Genomic DNA, 19,860 nt, shown 5'->3' on the forward strand with positions numbered 1-19,860 from the left:
ATATATATATATATTATATATATATATATATTAGTTATTGCTGCTATGCATTAAAAAATAGCAACGCGAACAAGCAACGCAAGCGACGCTAAACAGTGGATGCAAGTAGACGCAAGCGTCACGGGCGATGCGTGAAATGCAATACACCGCCCACGCAACAGGGGGCAGCAGAGCGCTCCACGGTGTTCGGTCGGCAGAGCCAGACCCTCCCGGAGAGAGAGGCTCTCGTCAGGGAGCAGCTGGCTGGCTGACTTCTTTTTATCAGATGCTGGCGTGTTTCCCCACCAGTACAGTGTACTACGATTGGGTAGCACTGACCAATACATTAATAAAAGGTTGCATAAACATGGTTTAGCAGGTTTTAAAAATATATAGATACATTTGGGTCTCTCTCTCTCCTGCTGTACGCTATTTCAGCCTCTTGAGGAGGGCACACAGCATAGACACACACACACACAACGTTGATACATACCGAAAAATGTGACTCAGTAGTCCTATGTTTGATGAATTTGCTCAGCTAAGTTGATTCAATATTTTTGGATAATGTACAATATAGTATCCTATATTTAAATATAGGGCACTACTACAATACATGCAGTGTCGCCCCCACCGACAACGCATAGTATTGTGCGCACCGGCGCGTCGCGTATCAAAAACTAGGACGACACATTTGGCTACGCATCGACGCATAATGGCGGCCGAAGCGTAGCGATGCGTAGCCTTGCGGACGTGTATGCGTACCGATGCGTTGACTCTGTAACGACCCTAAACCAAGAGCTGAAATGTAGTTTGGAACTACAATGGCAGTAAAGCATCAAACCGAGAGTCAGGCTGTGTCTGCAGACATGTTGGAACACAGGGATGAAAACATGAAACATATCCTCCATAATGCCATGCTCTTTTACAAAACAGACTGTGACTAGCAGATCTATTGTTTTAAGTAGGATTTATTGGTCAGGTCTACCTTAAATGGAACCTACTATGGATTAGTGCCAGAGAAGCTGCCACAGATGCACTGCTGCAGACTGTGTGTGCAGCGGCAAGTATTGCCACAGCATACCTAAAGGCCTTTCTTCATTCATCAGCATTAGCATGGTACTTCAGATAGGATTAAGGAACCTTAATCACCTTAAAAAAAGGTGTGGTGGCTGTGGTTGTCATTAACGGTGTGACATGTTGCCCATTGTACGGTGCTTAGAAAGGTTCCCATGACCAATGCTGAAATATTTGGGTTATATTTGCCGCTTCCGTTAGGTAGAACACGTCCCTAAAAAGCCTAACAGCTATCTAATTACGTAATGTTCACAAATGAAGGCCTTCTTATCAGAGCAAACTTTAATTCCATTAGGCCGACAAAGGAGCGGCCCAAACACTGACTCATGTTCACAGCGCTAAGTGTTCCCTGGCTGCAGCTAAACCCAGGACAGGGTGCTAGTGTTACTGGAGCTGGTGCTGGTGGCGGTCTCATTGGAGCGCCAGGTGACAGGACAATCCAGACAGACATGTTGTTAACCAGACAACTGCTTTCATTATACTGTCATTATGTAATAATCCCTGCATGTCTGGGGATCAAATCAAACAGAGTTATGGTATTTGTTAAAGGGGCTGTACTCGATGTTCATCCCATTAATATAGCAGTAAACAAATATTTGCTGTGTAAAGATATAGTAGAGTAATGGCGTCCTGAGCGGAGGATGAAGTCACACTTTACACTGTGTGCGTTCTAATACGAGCTACTAGTATTTGGAAGAAAATAATCTGTGTAAAATAATGGTCAGAAAAGGCTGCACAGTGACAGAAAACTGTGGGCCTCAGAGAGATGGAACCAGACTTCTTAGAATTCAGACACTGAATTGATTCAATGTCTTTTCAACCTAATTTTATAGATGGAATGTTTAGCCTCTGTGTGAAAAGAAATACCTTTGACCTTGTCAGAAAAAGAAATTAAAGCAAATGCTGTAAATTCTATTAAAAGCCATCCTATGTAACAGTGCAAAGAATTTTTACAATACAAAATGAAAAAAAGCTTATTGGAACTCAGAGGTCTGGGTCTCCTGGTCAACAGAGAAAATAAGAAGGCGAGGTAAATTGAAGACACACGTCGGACTGGCGTCTCCAGTTCCAGCAGCTGTCAGCCGGCCAATGTTCGCCCCTGGCCCGACTGCTCTTGATCCTTCAACAACCAGAAGGATAGAAGTCAAGTCCAAGTGGGGAAAAAATTATCCAGCAACTCTTAAGACGGCTTTTCAAAAAAGGCAAAGCTGAGAATTAAACCTGGCAACAGTCCGGCAAATACCCTAACGGAGGCCACAAATAATAGAATGGAACAAAAGCTTGAATTGAAAGGTAGAGAAAGTGCTCCTACAAATACCTCCACCTCCAAAACCTCAATATTATTGACAGATATTCTACTTCAATTTGGGTTTTGTATTTTCAGGTTTGACTAAAACAACATTTTGGGAATTTGACAGACGACTGAGGACACAAAACAGCAGAGAAAGACAGAAATCACAGTAATCACAGGTAGGGATCGACCGGTACTGGTTTTTCAAGGCTGATACGGTCATTAGTAGTTAATGAAACAGATAACCCATATTTGGAACAGATATGTATTTACAGTGAAAATGTAAATATTTACGTCTAAATTAAGATTTTGGAATGTTACAAACTAACACAAAACTTTGTTTAAATGTTTTAAGTAATTATTTAATGAATGAGAAACTTTCCCCAGTAACAGAGAGTCAGACAGTGTTGGGGTGAACTCAGTGGTGAGTGTAACCGAAGCAGAGGGACAGACACAGAGCTGTAGCCGAGCCAAAGTAGAACACTTTTTAATTCGTTAACTTCATCAGTTATCAGGTAAATAAAACGCTGATACTGATCATCTAAAAGCTGCTAAAAAACGGGCCGATAATCACAAGATCCCTGAGAACTAGACACATCTGAGAAACCACTTGTGACAAGATGAAGCTCGATTCTTTCTTGATATCTTTACCAATGTAAAAGAAAAACCATGAGAAGTGGAAGATAGAGAGACAAAGAGATAAAGGGATTGAGATAAAGAGAAGGTCTACAGGAGCAGCAACAAGAGAGACAGGAAGTCAGAGACAGGAAGTCAGAGATAGAATCAGACGTTGAGTCAGGGGTGACTAGTGATCTGGAGAGCAAAGACACACGATCCACAAATGACCGGCTTTGGCAAGCAGGACTGAACCCTGCCTTCAGCACAGAGCAGAGTGACATAAGGGGACTAGTACCAATGAGGCATGTTTGGGATGTTGTACTAATTCCCTGAAGAAGACATTAGTCGTCTGGATCATCCAACTGCAAAGGGACATTACAGAGGCAGGGAGAGGGGGACCCTGTAATATTTTGGATCTTGTCCAATAGTACTTTGTATAATGTCTGCAGACAATCAGTGTCAGTGTGGACAGTTTGTCTTCATTTCCAGCATGAAAAACACAGAATTTTATTTACAGTTTTCAATGACCATCACCATCTGCAAAATGTCAGTTTTATTTGTTTTTACCTAATATGTATTTATTTCCAGCCCTCCACAGTTCATTCACAAGTCACTCATTCATTCTCAACTCCCAGTGTTGTAACAGCACAAATGGGCATGTTGACAGCTGGCGTACTCCGAGCAAACAGGGATCAGAAAAAGATCAGGCTTTACGGTGTCAGCACAACAACAAAAAGAGTCTGGATCTGACCCGATCACGATCCTATAACTCTGCTCGGGACATTCCTAGTGAGCGCTAAGTGTGTTCAGCTAGACAGAGCTGAATACATAACTGAAACAATCATCATACAGAGTTGTGATATACTATACGACCTTTATCATAACCAGTCGGAAGCAGAGTCCTGGAGCATAACAAACGCAGAATAAAAGACGGTGCCAAGCTCAATGTGGTTGCACAGCATCAAAGGTAATGTTCAAACATACCTGTACCTGGCTGACTTGACAAGACTGCACAAAAGAGTCTCTTCCTGAGCGCATTGTGGCGTTTCCACATCTCATCCATGCCTTAAACTACACATCCACTCCACTGATCCTCCTCTCCTACAGCAGACAGCTACCCAGAGAGCAACGCTGCAAACAACCTGTGTGCGTGCGTGCGTGCATGTAAAATGTTGTGTGTGTAACTTGTCTGTGTGTTCTTTTGCGTACATGTGTGTAACTGCAGTCTAGCTGGTGAAAGACACCTGAAAGGGGACACACGCTGCAACACAATGACATCTGAGACAGTGTGGATCAGGTTGCCACGGTGTCACTGGTTACTGATACTCTGGCCGAGCAACAAGACCGTGTACAGAGGGAACTGCATGAGAAATGGAGTTGACACTGGAGCTCCAGTAGCCATGTTATGACAGATATATTAGGTAGTGAACAATCTTTTCATAAATCTCACTATGATCAGGGTAGTTATCTTGGCTGAGGGTAAAGTCTAAAATAGCCTTCAAGCAAAGGACTTTGTAAAGGTCAAAGTGGCTCAACGTGCTGATCCAGAAGACAAGGAAACTGTGTGTGTGTGTGTGTGTGTGTGTGTGTGTGTGTGTGTGTGTGTGTGTGTGTGTGTGTGTGTGTGTGTGTGTGTGTGTGTGTGTGTGTGTGTGTGTGTGTGTGTGTGATAGTTTATATTTCTCTGCAGGTTTCACTGGCCCTTGAGCAATAAAACATGTTCAACTTTTTTCAAGGAGGACATTCTTGAATTCTACAGTTCTGTATCACTCAGATAAAACAAAAAAAACAGAGCCCATATTTCCACAAAGACACATGGTAAAAAATCTGTGGAAGTGTTAGTAAGAGAATGTCAGATGCCGAGGGTAGGAAAAGCAGAAATGAGAGCGTGGGACAGGTGCAGGAGACTCTACAGACAGCTGGATCAGATCACATGAACTATCTACTGAGCCCGAACAATGCAAAGCCATCACACTCAAAGGGTCGGCAGCTGAAAGGCCTTCACCGTCTTCACATCAGAGGATTCTGTGCCACGTTCCACTCAAGTTCCTGCTTCTATAATTTCATACTACGGTCCTTCCTACGGCGTCAGGATTACGGCATGTCTCGCAAGCGCAATAAAACATGCTCACGATCAAATGATATAATTTGAAATGCGCAGATACTACTCGGTGCATCAATTCAACAATCGAGAGTTGTACAGGCAGCTGCGAGCATGAAATAAAACATAGTGAGAGGGCAAATAATGGCACCTGTGCGTATAAAACTAAGCAGCACGCGAACAGAGCAGCCACCACGCGCCACAGAGTGTCTGCTTTGCGAGCGCTGGAGGGCATTCACACTCTTGCAGGTAAACTCTGCTCTCGAAGTTGATTTCTGCACGCCGGAATGAATCTGACTTGACATTTTGGGGGTGGAAACCAAGGGAGGCACTCCTATGACTTGTCACTTTCAAGGAGATCCCACCCACAGACCTCCTTAGTTCACCTTGATTGACAGCTATCATTCAGGAAGCCTGGAGTTGGGATTTTTCCGTCTTTATTAACAATGTAGCGCAATTTAGCACCGTAAATAAAGGAATGGGTCTGTCATCTGTTGTTGGGATATGTGCGATGCTTTTGAACTGTCTGTAAATCCATGCCGATGTACGCAATGTACCCTTATCTCTAACATTAGAGCTAGCCTTAGCTAACATGGCACACGGTACAAGTATAGGGAGCAGTGGACGGCTATACAAACAGTGGGGAGCAACTTGGGGTTCAGTGTCTTGCTCGGGGACACTTTGACGTGAGGCCTGAGGATCCTGGGATTGAACCGCCACCCTTGTGGTTACCATGCTACATCCAAGCCACAAGCAACCCCACTTCATGAAACATTATTTCTGTTTTAATCAGATTAATCAGACTAGTTGGCCAGGCTCACAACAGCCATGTTAGCTAAGGCTAGCTCTTTCAAAAGCATCGCACATATCCCAACAACAGAACGGATGAGAGATACATTCTTTACATACATTGAGATGTTATAATTTGTTTGTGAGCGTGTTTTATCGCGAGATATGACATAAACCTGACGCCATACCTTCCACCCTTTGGTGATTGTGTCAATAAAAACATGCTAGTGTTTGTTAAGATGACATGCAGATAATTCACTTAGCACACCCCTGAGGTACTACATTGGTGGAGTTTCAAATACAGGACAAGTAATTCTGGACAGTCAGCCAAAGATTTGCGTGCCAATTCACTGGGATTTTCTGTATCTGACCCTAAGCTGTTTCAATGCAATCAGCCCAATCTATCTGCAAATTCAACCAGGGGCAAATAAGCCCTGGGATTGTTAGATTATATTGGACTGCAGTCAAAAATCAGTCAGTATCACATTACAAAACACTGTCACTTGAGGCACTCCTTTTGGCACAAAGTTGGTTCCTCTCATCTGGTTTCTGGAAGAATGTGACAGAAGGATATCCTGTCTGTCAGAGGTGGAAGTCTAACAGACAAAACATCAAGCTGCTTTAAAGAACCGGTTCCACCAAAGCAGGTGCCCTCTTATCTTTTCAGAGTGACCTGGTTTACGCATCAATTCATTATTTGAATTGCCCAGACCAATTATATCAAATTCCAAGTAGACATGCCTGAAAGCCTGCATATGTTATTAAACACATACCTGATTCTAAAGTTAGATCAGCAAAGAACCCTTCTGCATGAGTACAGTAAACTAATTATTTATGTGACAATCTCCTGATTTTAATTCATGTCTCTATTTCCGGTGTCAGTTTTTTTTCCATGTTCACCGTCGGTCTTGGACCCACAGCCCGCTCCGAAGCCTGGCATCACCACACAGCTAGCACACAGCTAAAGTCCTCCATAACTCCGCCCAAAACTCCCAAACAGCAACGTAACATACTTGCGGATTTAAGAATCGATGCGTAAAACACAGCTCTACAATGAAATAACATTTTACCCATTTTACATAAGTAAGTAAAAAAAAATAGAAAATCGATATCAACGCCAATGAGATACAAAATTATTCTGTATTTGAGGCATGAAAGACCAGTTGATTGGAGGCACAAAAAATGGGTAATAAACCTTCTTCTGTGAGCCTTGCCATAAGCTGTTACATTACAAATTGGGTTGTTTACACATCAGTATGCTACCAACACAGGACACAAACCTCCCTAAAATCACATCAAGGGGGCCAATATAATAACACAAAGTACCGTCATAAAAAAAGTATTTCTAAGCCCGCTGACTGAACACGCCCGGGCTGCAAAGCAACTATAGTGCTGAAACAACGAGTTGATTCATCAGTCAATCAACACAATTCTAATAACCAATCACTGAACCTTTCCTAGTCCCAGCTTATTTTTTGTCAATCATTTCATTATTTAAAAATAAAACGATTAATTGATAATGAAAATAATAATTGGTTGCAGCCTAAAAGTAAAATTTTCAGACCCATACTGATGTCCATATCATCTGTGCTAAACCCCATCCTTTATTGGATGGGAGCCCCAAACCGTGCAGCAGATAGTAACAGCCCAGCTGTGTCCATGTGTTGAGAAAGTCCCCACTCCAACCTCCTAATCTCCGTTAACACAGCCTCACACTTGGCTTTGTTCTCACCAGCACCAACAGGAGCTCGGCCAAGAAGAGATCTGGTCCTCTCACACAGTGACACGTCCCAGGCTTTCCCCTTCGGATGACAAACACAAACCGCAGCCATGGAGACAAACTGACGACATGCCCATGGGTCACGGGAGTTCTCGCCTCAGCCAATCAGAGGATGAACTGGGGAGAGTGAGGAGGAAACGGGCGCCCCCGGTGCTCCTGAGGGGAGTGGGTGGGCAGGTGTTAGGGGTACACGGGAGTGGGAGTGGATGAGGTCTGAACCTGACGCACAGCCGGTGTGTCATTAAAGTGGTACTGAAGGGATGGCTGATTCTACACAGAGACCCCCACAGAGTGCTCAGGCCAAAAGTAATAAAGCCAGCTGTGTAATCAGAAAGAGATGACAAAGGAAGATGGGACTGAGGAAATGTCAATGGACTGTATTTATATAGCATTTTTCTAGTCTTAACGACTACTCAAAGTACTTTAACATAGTACAGGAACCATTCACCATTCACACACATTCACACTCTCTGGCCACCTGCTCATCAGATATACATTAACACATTCACACACCGATGGCGCAGCATCGGGAGCAATTTGGGGTTCAGACAGAGTCTTGCCCGAGGACACTTCGACACGGGACTGTAGGGCCAGGGATCAAACCACCAAACTACGATTGGTAGACGACCGCTCTACCACCTGAGCTACAGCCAATGGTGAGGGACATAAGAAGAATGAGCGCAAAGACAGAAAGTTGAATGCAAGGTAGAGATAAAAGAAAAAAATAAATGTCAAAGAAAATTAAAGAACACTTGACCAGGGTTAGATTTGATCTGGTAACAAGTAGAAAAATAAACAGTGGTGGTAGAAAGGACAATGTTGACGACGATCAAGCTCACCGTTCATTGTGCAGGGTGACCATAACAACCGTTATCAGCACTATTAAGCACAAACGGTCGGTGTGTCACACAAACATGTGACACACCGACACGTGTTGCCACCATAACAACCAAAAACAATCAGCTTTTTCTCTTGAACCAAAAAAAAATTAGGGCCCTGACCAATTATCGGGCCGTTTTGTTGGCAGTTTGCAGATGATCTGTATCAGCGTTTTATTTGCCTGATAACTGATAGTTAATGAATTAAAAAGTGTTCTACTTTGGCTCGGCTACAGCTCTGTGTCTGTCCCTCTGCTTCGGTTTCACTCACCACTGAGTCTGACTTAATACCCCCCCCCAACAATATCTGACTCTCTGTTACTGGGGATTATGGTTAGCGATGGTCCGATACCATTTTTTGCTTCCCGATACTGATTCCGATACCTGAACTTGCATATCGGCCGATACCGAGTACCGATCCGATACCAGTGTGTCATATATTTGATTATGTATACTACTATCCCTGTATGGATGTGATAGGATTTCTATCTTTGTTGTCGGTCTGGCTCAGGTGAAACATGAACAAACACAAACAATGAATGCCACAGAACTTTCTTTTATTCTCCAGTTTGACAGTCAGTTATAAACGGAAAAAGAACATAAATAAACTACTTTAACGTTGATTTTCTTTAGGGCTTTATTACGTGGCATCGGATCAGTGCATAAACTCCAGTACTTCCCAATAACAATACCAGCGTTTTAGGCAGTATTGGAGCCGATACCAATACTGGTATCGGACCATCTCTAATTATGGTGAAAGTTTCTAATTCATTAAATAATTGCTTAAAGCTTTAGTGTGTAACTTTTTGACATTAATGAACGCCCGTTACATTCAAGACATCGCCAGATGAGTTGCTACAAAGCTAATTAAGACTATCAGCTCCACACAACTCTCTCTGGATTTCTCAGTAGGACTATGTTCAGATGATTGGGTCATCCGGCGACTTTCCCGCGCAGAAACTCCAGTGAAGATAATGACCTCTTCTGAAGAGTCCATCATGTTTTTTTAATCCTCCGTGTCCTCCTTGGCTACTAGCAACTGTGTGGAGGGGGATCACGGAAGGCTTGTATCATGTGGACGTGCAGACAGTGTTGTTGTCATTACTTAGAATTCCTCATGGGGGAGACAGAAACTACGCACTATAGCTTTACAGCATTTAAACACAGTTTTTTGTTGGAGTTTGTAACATTCCAAAATCTTAATTTTGCATATCAGTTCCAAATATCGGTTTTATTAACTACTGATAATCGGTATTGGCCTTGAAAAAACAGTAATGGTCGATCCCTAGTTCTGACACACTACTGTGTACGACACATGCTCACACACAAGGGCCTTCTTATCCGTGTGTTACAGACATGAATAGTCTGTCTTTTGAAAGGCCATTGAAGCTGCTGTCACTTTGCATTCCATCAGGTCCAAACATGTTGCGAGCGAAGTCGCACACACCTCGGCCATTCTTCCTCCCATTCCAGATTAAAAGGCTTTCAGGAGGTGAGTCACAGCAAAATCAATGGCTTCTCCTATGAAAGCATCTGGTGACACCTAAACCCCAAATGTCGCCAATCTCTGAATAAAAAACGAGTTACGCACATAGCGCTCCTGATCCTGTTATGAAGCTGGGTGTTACTTGAGGGATTGGGAGATGTTACGAGAGCATTTGCGAGGGCAGAAGGAGTAGGAACAGTTGGTCAATGGGCAGACAGCGGTGCAGAGGATTATTTTGTAAAACATGGACTCGCACACAGAGTCAGGAACAGTGCTCTGTCTGCCAGCATCATGTGACAGTTTGACAGCATACAGGAACAACTGCCAACGTCCTCGGCTGTATCACATTACAGCTCGGCAAATAGAAAAGGCAACATTTTAAAAGACTTATTTGTAGTGGGCTGAGATATGTCTTGTTATACATACTGTAACTGCAATAGCAGAGCGAGGCAGAGGAGATCTGCCAAACAATATAACTCCAACGGGACACACAGGGTGCCAGAGGGTTCTGCAGGAGAGGAGCCGTACTTTATGGCATGGGCCTTTGTCGGAGTCAAAGACAAAAGCAAAGAAAAAGAAAAAAAACTAAGCAAAGAAAGAAGTGGAGTAAAAATTCCTATATCATTGTCTGTCATACTTTATATCTCAAGAATCTATTCTGGAATACAAGCCTGCAAAAGAAATATCCTTTATTTGCATAATGCATGTTTGAATAAATAGCATTAAGTAAAATGTTCTTTTTATGTTTAAATTGTAAAACGTTTGACTTTGATTTCATTTGATTACTATGGGTGTAAAGGTGATACTGATTTAACCCTCCTGTTGTCCTCGGGTCAAATGTGACCCGTTTTCAAAGTTTCTGTAACAGAAATTTGGGTTTCTTTCAACCAAATGTCCCAGAATGAGAAAAACCTGAATAAAGTTGGCTAGAAGCCTAGATGTAACACGGAATTTAGTGATAATTTATAATTTATGCTTTACAGGCATCCCAGAGGAGAGCAGCAGGTGAGTACGTTGGACAGTGTGTCGAAAGTGTCGAAGAAAGCGTCCGTTAAAATCATCAAAAGCAACAGAAAAGCATCAAAAAGTGTTGAAATTGTAAAAATATGGTCAACAGGAAGACCATACGAGGGTGAATGGTTGGACATATTGCTGTTAACTGTATTATGTACTGTATGGTGTTTGTGTAAACGTTTGTTAATTTTTTTCAACATTTTAAATATATGGTAACAATAAATGCGATTCCAAATAAACAATCCCTTTGTGTGGCTTCCACTGGCTTCTCAATGATGTGTATTTTTTCAAATGCAACATTTATTGTGTGTGTTGTCGGTGATGAGTTGAGCTGAGAAAACAAGACCAAAACAAGACTCAAAAACGGTTGAAGTCAAGTTATTGTCAAAGATTATTATTTTTTTTAAAGATTGGCCACATTGGCCATCTGCTTCTCCAACAGTTGTTGGCTAGAGTATGAGGTTGCCGTTTTCTCCGGCCTGATGGCAGACCAACAGACCGGTAACAAAGCTACCACCAACATCAAACACAGAATGGATTCTGAAATATTAGTCTCTCTGTTAGTGCACTGACTCCAATAATCCCATTCTAACTATAAAGGTACGTCAACATTCTGATTATTAAAAACAGATTTGTTACATGATAGGCCATAAGCCTGTCTCTAAGGAAGCACGATACCGATGTCCTGAGCTGCCAATATTTGCCAAAGACTGTTTGTGAGGAAAGAACCTCCACTCTGTAACACAGCTGTAAGTGTTTCTGTAGTTCCAACAAATCCAACAGAGAGACAGGTCTCTGAAGTCGCATTCTTTCATCGAAATTTCCATTGGTATCATAGCAATAGTCTAAGCTGATCAACCTGATAGTTTTGAATTCAGACCCCCAGTGTCTGGATCAAGTAGACCAGTGATTCCCAACCAGGGCCAGGACCCCAGAGCAGGGGTTACTTGTACACCAGGACCCCAAAGCAGGGGGTACTTGTACCCCAGGACCCCACTGCAGGGGGTACTAGTACCCCAGGGGTACTTGTGCAGTTTTCAGTGGGTACTTGGAAAACTGTGGAGCAGCTCAACAAAAAAAAAATAGAAATTATGGTTTGATTAAAAGAATATATCAGCTGTAACACCTGTATACAGGAACTTTAAACGGGCAGCTAAAAGTAATAAATACATAAATGGTAGAAATAAATAGCGAGAACTAGAAGTAATGCATTACTATAGTATTGTATTGAAGTATTGACAGAACAGTCCAAATAGTTAGCTAAAAGTAATAGTAAATATTCATCTTTACTCCCAAGTAGCAGTACGATTGATCACCAAACCATCCTAAATAATGACGATTGTATGAAAAAATTGGAAAACATTGGAAACTGATGAAGAGGTACGTGAGTTCCTCTGACAGGGGTGTGGGGGTACTTTGGACCAAACAGTTTGGGAACCACTGTGAAGTGAAAAATTAGTTTTGTTTGTCAGATGTAGTAGACAGAGTATTTCAATGTGTCAGATGTATATTTACTTTAAGTATCAGATCAGACTCTGTAGAGGTTCCACAAGTCAACTCACAGCCTGGACTATCTGACGAAGGATCGTAATTGGATCGGACGCGATTCCTAACCTGCAGATCAACTCGGGACATCCAATTACTTAATGTAAGATCACGCAAACACAAACCTACAGAAAAAAAAAAAATGGAAAATGGCAGTGGTCTGAGCAGAAGTGCAATGTCAAGGTGTGGTGTGTGGACCCATGACTTCACATCTGTGGGGACTGTGGAGGCCTGTACAGACAGAAACAGGGACAAACAGGCCCGGACAGGCAGAAAACACAGTACAGTACTGATGTCTCACAGACATTGTTGTGTAATGTTTATGGACGCACTTCAAACAGAGGGAACTGACAGCTAAACAGAACAACTCCCTTTCCAAGTTTATGGAAAAGGACGTGGAGGGACTTAAGAGGGGAAAGAGCGTGTGCATGTCCATGTGTGGGGCAGCAGGACAGGACAACATGCTTATCCTGCAAGCAAGATGTCACGATCCTCACAACCTCTGGTGTCCATGTGCAATACTCTACACAATGCACTACACAGACAGACTACTGCTTATTCAACTCTATGTTAATGAGGTCATCACAACCAAACCTGAATTACTACTTCCTTGAGAATGTTGGAAGTTAAATAATAGGCTAACATTTCAGTGTGAAAGACAAACAACTGGAAATGACTAAACTGCTAGAAAGCGAAACATTTTTGCAGAACAGCTCAACTGTTTTTAGCAACAAAAAAAAGGAGCAAAGATCATAGGGACATCACGCTGCAAGAGACTTTATCAACAAATCGATTGCTTCTTTAACACCTGCAGCCTCATTAGAGCCGTATAATGTGCATTTCTGTATGCTTTTAAAGCTCAAGCATATGCCCATATGTGGATCAAAGCTGAGAGAGAGAGAGAGAGAGAGAGAGAGAGAGAGAAAGAAAAAAAAAAAAAAAAAAAAAAAAAAAAAAGGCTTATTTAAAGAAGTGGGTTGTGCAGATGGTGGGGGAGGTAATAGCGCTGGGATGTAGAGATGGATGTGGGCAGAAGGGAGGTTGGAGCACTGGGAGACGAAGATGCAGATTGCAGTGGTTTCCTCCTCTAGAGTCTGGAGAAAAAAAACTAGGGGGGTGTTAGTTACAGCAAGAGATGAGATGAGATAGTTTCCCTTGGCTCTCCGAGAGATATGATGAAATCCCACAGGCAGAACCTTGGAACTTGTAACATCCATCTGGCATTTGGGTCAAAAGTGAGTCATGGTTGTAATGTATATATGTACACAGCGTGTTACTAAATTAATTTTCCCCCTGATGAAGGGTACAAAGCATTGCCAAAAATATGTTTTGGAGCCACCGCAGTCTCTCATTTCTCTTAAAAATCCCTTCATCTGTACTTAAACTAAGTTGAACATGTTCTTTGCATGTGCAACAAAGAAGGTTAAAAAGGTTTATTTTTTGCTGTACAGGATCACATGAAAGCTTAAAGGCTAAGCATTTCTGATCCACTCTTGAAATTTTAATTCCACTTTAGATGTGTGTGCATTGGAAGCTCGCAAAGTAGTATACATGCATAAACATGAACACAAACGGTGCGTGCACTCATTTACCCTCTGAGAGACGCAACACTGGTGATGTAAGATGATTAAGCGCAGGGTCAGGAAACTGTCTGGTCCAATGAGACAACAGATACAACATAGATATACATGATAGCAGACAAACTTTTTTTTGTATCAAAAGCAGTTGACAGAGATCTAGTGCATTATTCTTGTAGCCAAATGACAACCTTTTAAGGCGTTTTCTTGTACGTTTGTCTCGAATTTGATGTGAATAGTTGGTCTTTCTTTAACATTGTCTGCAAAATAACTTCCCTGCATGCCTTGTTAACTGTCATGTCAAAATCGGTCCAAGCCTATCTTTATGCCTCTAGAAATTGCTGAATAATTCCTCTCTAAAATGAGAAGTTGAAGTAGATCAAAATAAAAAAAACAGACAATAATTCATGTGCTGTTTATAGAGAACCAGCTGGACTCAGGCACGGGCCATCACAATCTTTGGCAGGAGCAAGGCTTTTTCCATCCATCGAGTCTGGATGGTGAAGATAGAGGTATTTGCAGAATCTGTCTCCATGCCATGCTTTCACAAAGCCTCGCCGGACACAGGGTTAGACTGAGCTTTAAACTGAGGAAGAGTGAGGAAACGGCAACGTGGCCAAAGAAGTCGACAAAACCAAGTTTTCAAAAACCAAACCAAAGGTAAGGAAAGACAAAGCGCTAAAGAACTGTTCAAAATAGCAAGAAGCTTAGCCAGATAAACAACCATCTAGTTATCTCTACAAAATCCATAATGCAAATTCATAAGCTTCAAAGCACCATTGATCGATAGGCATTTAAAGAGTATAGACCTACTTATATAATGACCAGTATTTCGCAGTCATCTGTGCGATAGATGAGTGGGTCAGTATCTGTAAGGAATCTGGCCATTTGTTTGAGGTCCAGAAATGTCCAGGCATCAACTATGAGAATGCCTCAAGGGTTTCCTGTTGTGACACAGCAGGCCAAGCTACTGCAGCGGGCATGCCATTAGGGAATAAGTAGGACATTTGACTTTGAAGCTGCAGTCACTTTAAATGTAAATCAAGACAGAAGAGCTTGTAACGTTTAGGCTTAGAATCACTTTGGACTGCACAGATCAGTAGATAAAAAAAAAAAAAAAAAAATTATTCTTACCGACCTAAACAGGAATATGTTGGTCCCTTCCAAAACTGTTCCAGAATAGACTCATCTGAGTTTTTACTTGATATGGTTTAGGTGTGGTTGGGTTTAAGCAACCAAGAGTACTTGGTTCAACTGAGGAAAAACACTAAGTCATGGTAATAAAAACTAAAGTTGGCGCTTTAAAAACCATCATCAAACCATAGGCTGCGAGGCGACTTTGTCATATATCTTTTTCACATACCCTGCCAATTTCATTTAACTTGGATGCCATTGTTTAGAGGTTTTATGAATAGCCTTCCATTCTTTCCTTTAAAGGGGAATCTCAGAATTGACACAGGAGAGACCCTTGCCATCTTAGGTTACAAGTTCCGGATGCTTATGCATTTACTTTAGGTGACAGAGTGCAGAAGAGTGAACAAGCCCAGGCTTAGGAGAGATGGGTAGAGATTCTGGGCACAGCTCAATACGTGGATCAACATAGTCTAAATGGGGCGCTTGTTTCCAACAAATGGCCTCCTCTTTGAAATGCCAGGCATGTATGGTTTGGTGTCCTAGTTCATGTGTGCGAGAGGGCAAACTTAGGAGCTGAACACAGACACACAAATAATCTTGTCTGATCATGTCAAACGAGGCAGTAGTCCCAGGCCGAAGCTGACACAGTTCATTCACACACAGTAAGCTTTTTATCCAGCGAATGCCTTTTCCTGCCTCGACTGTCACCACTGTGATAAGCTGCATTCAAGTCGCATTAAGAGTCCGTCACTGTTTATTACAAAAGGCCATTTCTTTAGGTTTAACTCATTCATACAGAACAAAACTGGAGAGGATGCCTGTACAAGCAAACACTTTCACATAGAACTGGGTCATATGGAGAAAAAAAAAAATTAATCTAATCTAATATCCAGTATTTTTGACCAAATGCCTCAATGTCTATATTGTGGCGATATTGTAGGGTTGACTATTGGTGCTTTCACAAAATATTTACACAATGAGATTTTTTATAAATAAAAATGTCTTATATTTTAGATTCCTCAAAGTAGCCACCCTTTGCTTTTTTGATAACGCTGCAAACCCTTGGTGTTCTCTCAATGAGCTTTTGGCCTATATATATATATATATATATATATATAAAATTACATTAATACATTATATAAAATATATATATATATATAAATAAAAATAAAACCCAGGTCTCCCACACTAAAGGCATGTGTCATATCCATATGTGTCATATCCACTGCGCCATCTCCACCACCATGCTACTTCATACCTGCAACTACCAGGGCTGGGGGTCGTAACATTTGTGTCTCTGCGACGTGTAACACTAAACATCTAATCACAGACATTATTAGAGCTTGGCACAAGCATGCTGCATGCTGATAGGCTCACTGACACTGATGAGAGTTATTTCTTAGGGATTGAAATTTGGTATTGAATGACAAGGCATTTTTCGATACTCGATTTTATGGAGGTAATTTCGGTCTGTGCCTAAAAGTATCAAAAGTTCAGTACCCAGCCCTAGCAAACTATTTATTTCTGCAACAATTTTCAAATATCTTTGGAGCATTGCTGCAAATATGTGGGGGAGAATCTCTAAGGTTAGATCAAGAGCTAATCTTAACATTTCCATTCACATGCAAGGTCTTATCCTTCATATCCTTCACGTCTTTCAGTCTACTGTGACATTCTGTGAAGCACGCAATACAGGATCCTTGTTACAGCACATCATTCCAGACAAAACATTGGATTTCCCAAAAACAGCCCAATTATCTAAAACCCTGTGCTGGCTTCAGTCTCTGCAGTAAGAACAGGCTCACAGGCTGCACTAGTTTAGGTCTTTCCACAATTGCTATTGGTCTAAAATATCACACCTTCACTAGGATTGGATTTTTTTTTTTTTTTTTTTTTTGGGTTTTTTTTTTTTGGGGGTTAGATTTCTGTGTTCACAGCTCTTTTACTACTATGTTTCCCCCTGGACCATGTTCTAATTAAATGGCTGCTAACCCTTCATACAGTATTTTCTCAGATGTTCCTTCACCGCAGCACCACCGCTGTTCTTCCCCTTGTTTTGGTTGACACTATTTCTGGTTTCACCTAGTTATGGCTGCCTCTTTCATCTTCATACTCCCCTGCTGATGCCAACAGCTTCCCTTCTCTGCTCTACTGTCTCCAAAACTATTTCTGAATGTTTATTGTACTTTACAGTTCATTAAATCAGAGGTTTCCGTAATTGTAAGAGGTTTCCGTAAATTGTAAGGCAACAAAGTAACCTGCCACTCAGTAGACCACATCAGTGTTCAGTAACCTCAGTCCCCTGTGGAATTTATGTGGACTGGTCTTTCCAGCTCCCTTACTTTCATTTGTTAGGCATAACGCAGGCTCTCTTCTGCTATGCAGCTCAATCAGGTGGTCAGATATATATTTTTTTGTATTCATATTGGACATTGAGGGTTAAGTTTATTTACCAGAAACGTTTAAATTATTGTGGTCACTCAGGCAGCCCAGCTGGGACAGTAGATGCACTTCCTCGCTATACCCATAATGAGGGACAGGAAAGAGAAAGCTCTCTTCTGCTGCAACCAACTACTGAGTGCGTTCCATTTACCTCGGAAGCCGAAGCTGGGAATGACGTCGCACCTGAGTTGAATGCGTTCCATTTACAAGGCGGATTTTCATTGTTTTCATTAGCTCTAGCCAGGTTAGCCATTGTTAGCAATGCCAATTTATAACAATGCATTACGCTGATTTGTGTGCATACAAACAGCGTTAACATGTCCACAGATAGAAGTTGGAGAGGGCTGTTTGTACAACTGATTTAGTGAGACACAAATAAGACCGAAGTAATCATAACTGGGGCAGCTGTGGCTCAGGTGGTAGAGCGGTCGTCTACCAATCAGAAGGTTGGTGGTTCGATCTATGTCAAAGTGTCCTTGGGCAAGAAACTGAACTCCGAATTGCTCCTGATGCTGCGCCATCTGAGTGTGAGTGTGTGTATGTGAAGGTTTATCTGATGAGCAGGTGGCCACAGTGTATGAATGGATCCTGTACTATGTTAAAGCGCTTCAAGTAGTTGTTAAGACTAGAAAAGCGCTATATAAATACAGTCCATTTACATTATAACTGTATGTTACTACAGCTTTCACAACTGTTGATGTACTTCAGAGTACAAACGGAACGCACCATTAGTCTAGGCATGGGCCGGTGTGAGATTCTGGCGGTATGATAGCCTTCAGCAAAAATATCACAGTTTCAGGGTATTGCAGTATTGCAATTACAGACAAATGTATCATTTTGAAACATCTGGGTAAAATATATTTTTTTTTTTTCATTGAACACAATGTATTTGATTTTAAACACACTGCACAGTGGAATGGGAGGGGGGGTTTCTAAACTGCATCCGACACCTTATTTTGTCCACGTCTGACAGGCAGCATAAAGACGCGGATGCACTGTTCAAGCGGTCAGGTATTTCTTACATTATCCACTGGATCTGTCACTCAATGTGATGTCTGTGTGGAGGCGCCAAGGGGCATTTACAGGCGTAGGAACAAAAGGTAAACACCAACATGCCAAAGTCTACACAAGTAACCCACGTTGACAGGGAAAGAGGAAACGCGCTGCTCAAATCCAGACATGCGGGAGACGGAGTCTTGCATCATCAGCTGGTCAGTCAGAAAGGAGATTGTCCTATTGAGCAGCATGTGTGTCTCACATACAGTCATATCTCCAGCTGACAGAATCTGGAAGAAGCCGCTTTGGGATTTTAGTAGAGGAATTAGTGCTTTCATCTACTTTCAAAAGCACTGCGATCTGTTCACTATTTTCGCCTTAAAATTACAATGAATAGTCCATCTTATCTGTTAAAATTACTGCCCTATTACTAGGGCTGCTCGATTATGGAAAAAAATATAATCACGATTATTTTGGTGATTTTCAATATTGAAATCACGATAATTTAAACACGATTAGTCGTTGACGTTTCTGGAAAGATGTTGCAGTTATTGAACTTAAAAAACAGTGGAAAAAGTTACATAAATCAACAGTAAAAAACAACTGTGAAATTTGCCTTAATACTTTTCCTATTTAAACTATTTTTTCATTCAGAACACAAGAGAAAATAAGAGTTTACTTGCAAAACCTAATGAGCTAAATAATAGTTTTTCTCGATTATTCTGTTTTTGTGATCATTGGGAGCCAAAATCATAATCACGATTAAATTTCGATTAATTGCACAGCCCTACCTATTACCCAAGGAACACATTGGGCAATGTGAATCCCTGATTTTCTGATTATTTCACAGCCTCTCTGTGTGAACGGTGAATATTAAATCACTGTGCAGACTGCCTCCTGACATGTGCAGACCAGCCATGTCAAAAACACACCCAGGAGAGAATAAAGGCTTGGAGTTGCGGAGGAGGCAATAAATCAAAGTCTTTCTTTCATCTATCATACACCGAGAGAAATCGGCCTGTCATTCAAACCCGAATGGGCAGATATCAACATATTAAAAGAGTAAAAAAAAAATTATTTTACTATGTTTTTGTGTCTAAGTGACTGATGGGAACAACAATCTTTGACATTGGTCCAGTATTAAGCGAGATCGCTG

General features: G+C 41.6%; 1 protein-coding gene across 6 annotated transcripts in view; it reads right to left on the reverse strand.

Annotated features, from left to right (window-relative positions):
• LOC120567663 (partitioning defective 3 homolog) overlaps window positions 1-19,860 on the reverse strand; it is a 351,607-nt gene that overhangs the window by 315,373 nt on the left and 16,374 nt on the right. Inside the window, exon 1 of one of the 6 annotated variants that reach the window (XM_039814625.1) lies at window positions 3,947-4,015. The exons of the other annotated variants lie outside the window; for them this stretch is intronic. Within the exon in view, the coding sequence (XP_039670559.1) occupies window positions 3,947-4,000 (54 nt within the window). The 5' untranslated portion in view covers window positions 4,001-4,015. Of the gene's footprint in view, window positions 1-3,946; window positions 4,016-19,860 lie in introns of those variants that run through there. 6 annotated transcript variants of the gene reach the window in all.

This window comes from Perca fluviatilis, chromosome 11, assembly GCF_010015445.1.
Source record: "Perca fluviatilis chromosome 11, GENO_Pfluv_1.0, whole genome shotgun sequence".
NCBI classification, from domain to species: Eukaryota; Metazoa; Chordata; class Actinopteri; order Perciformes; family Percidae; genus Perca; species Perca fluviatilis.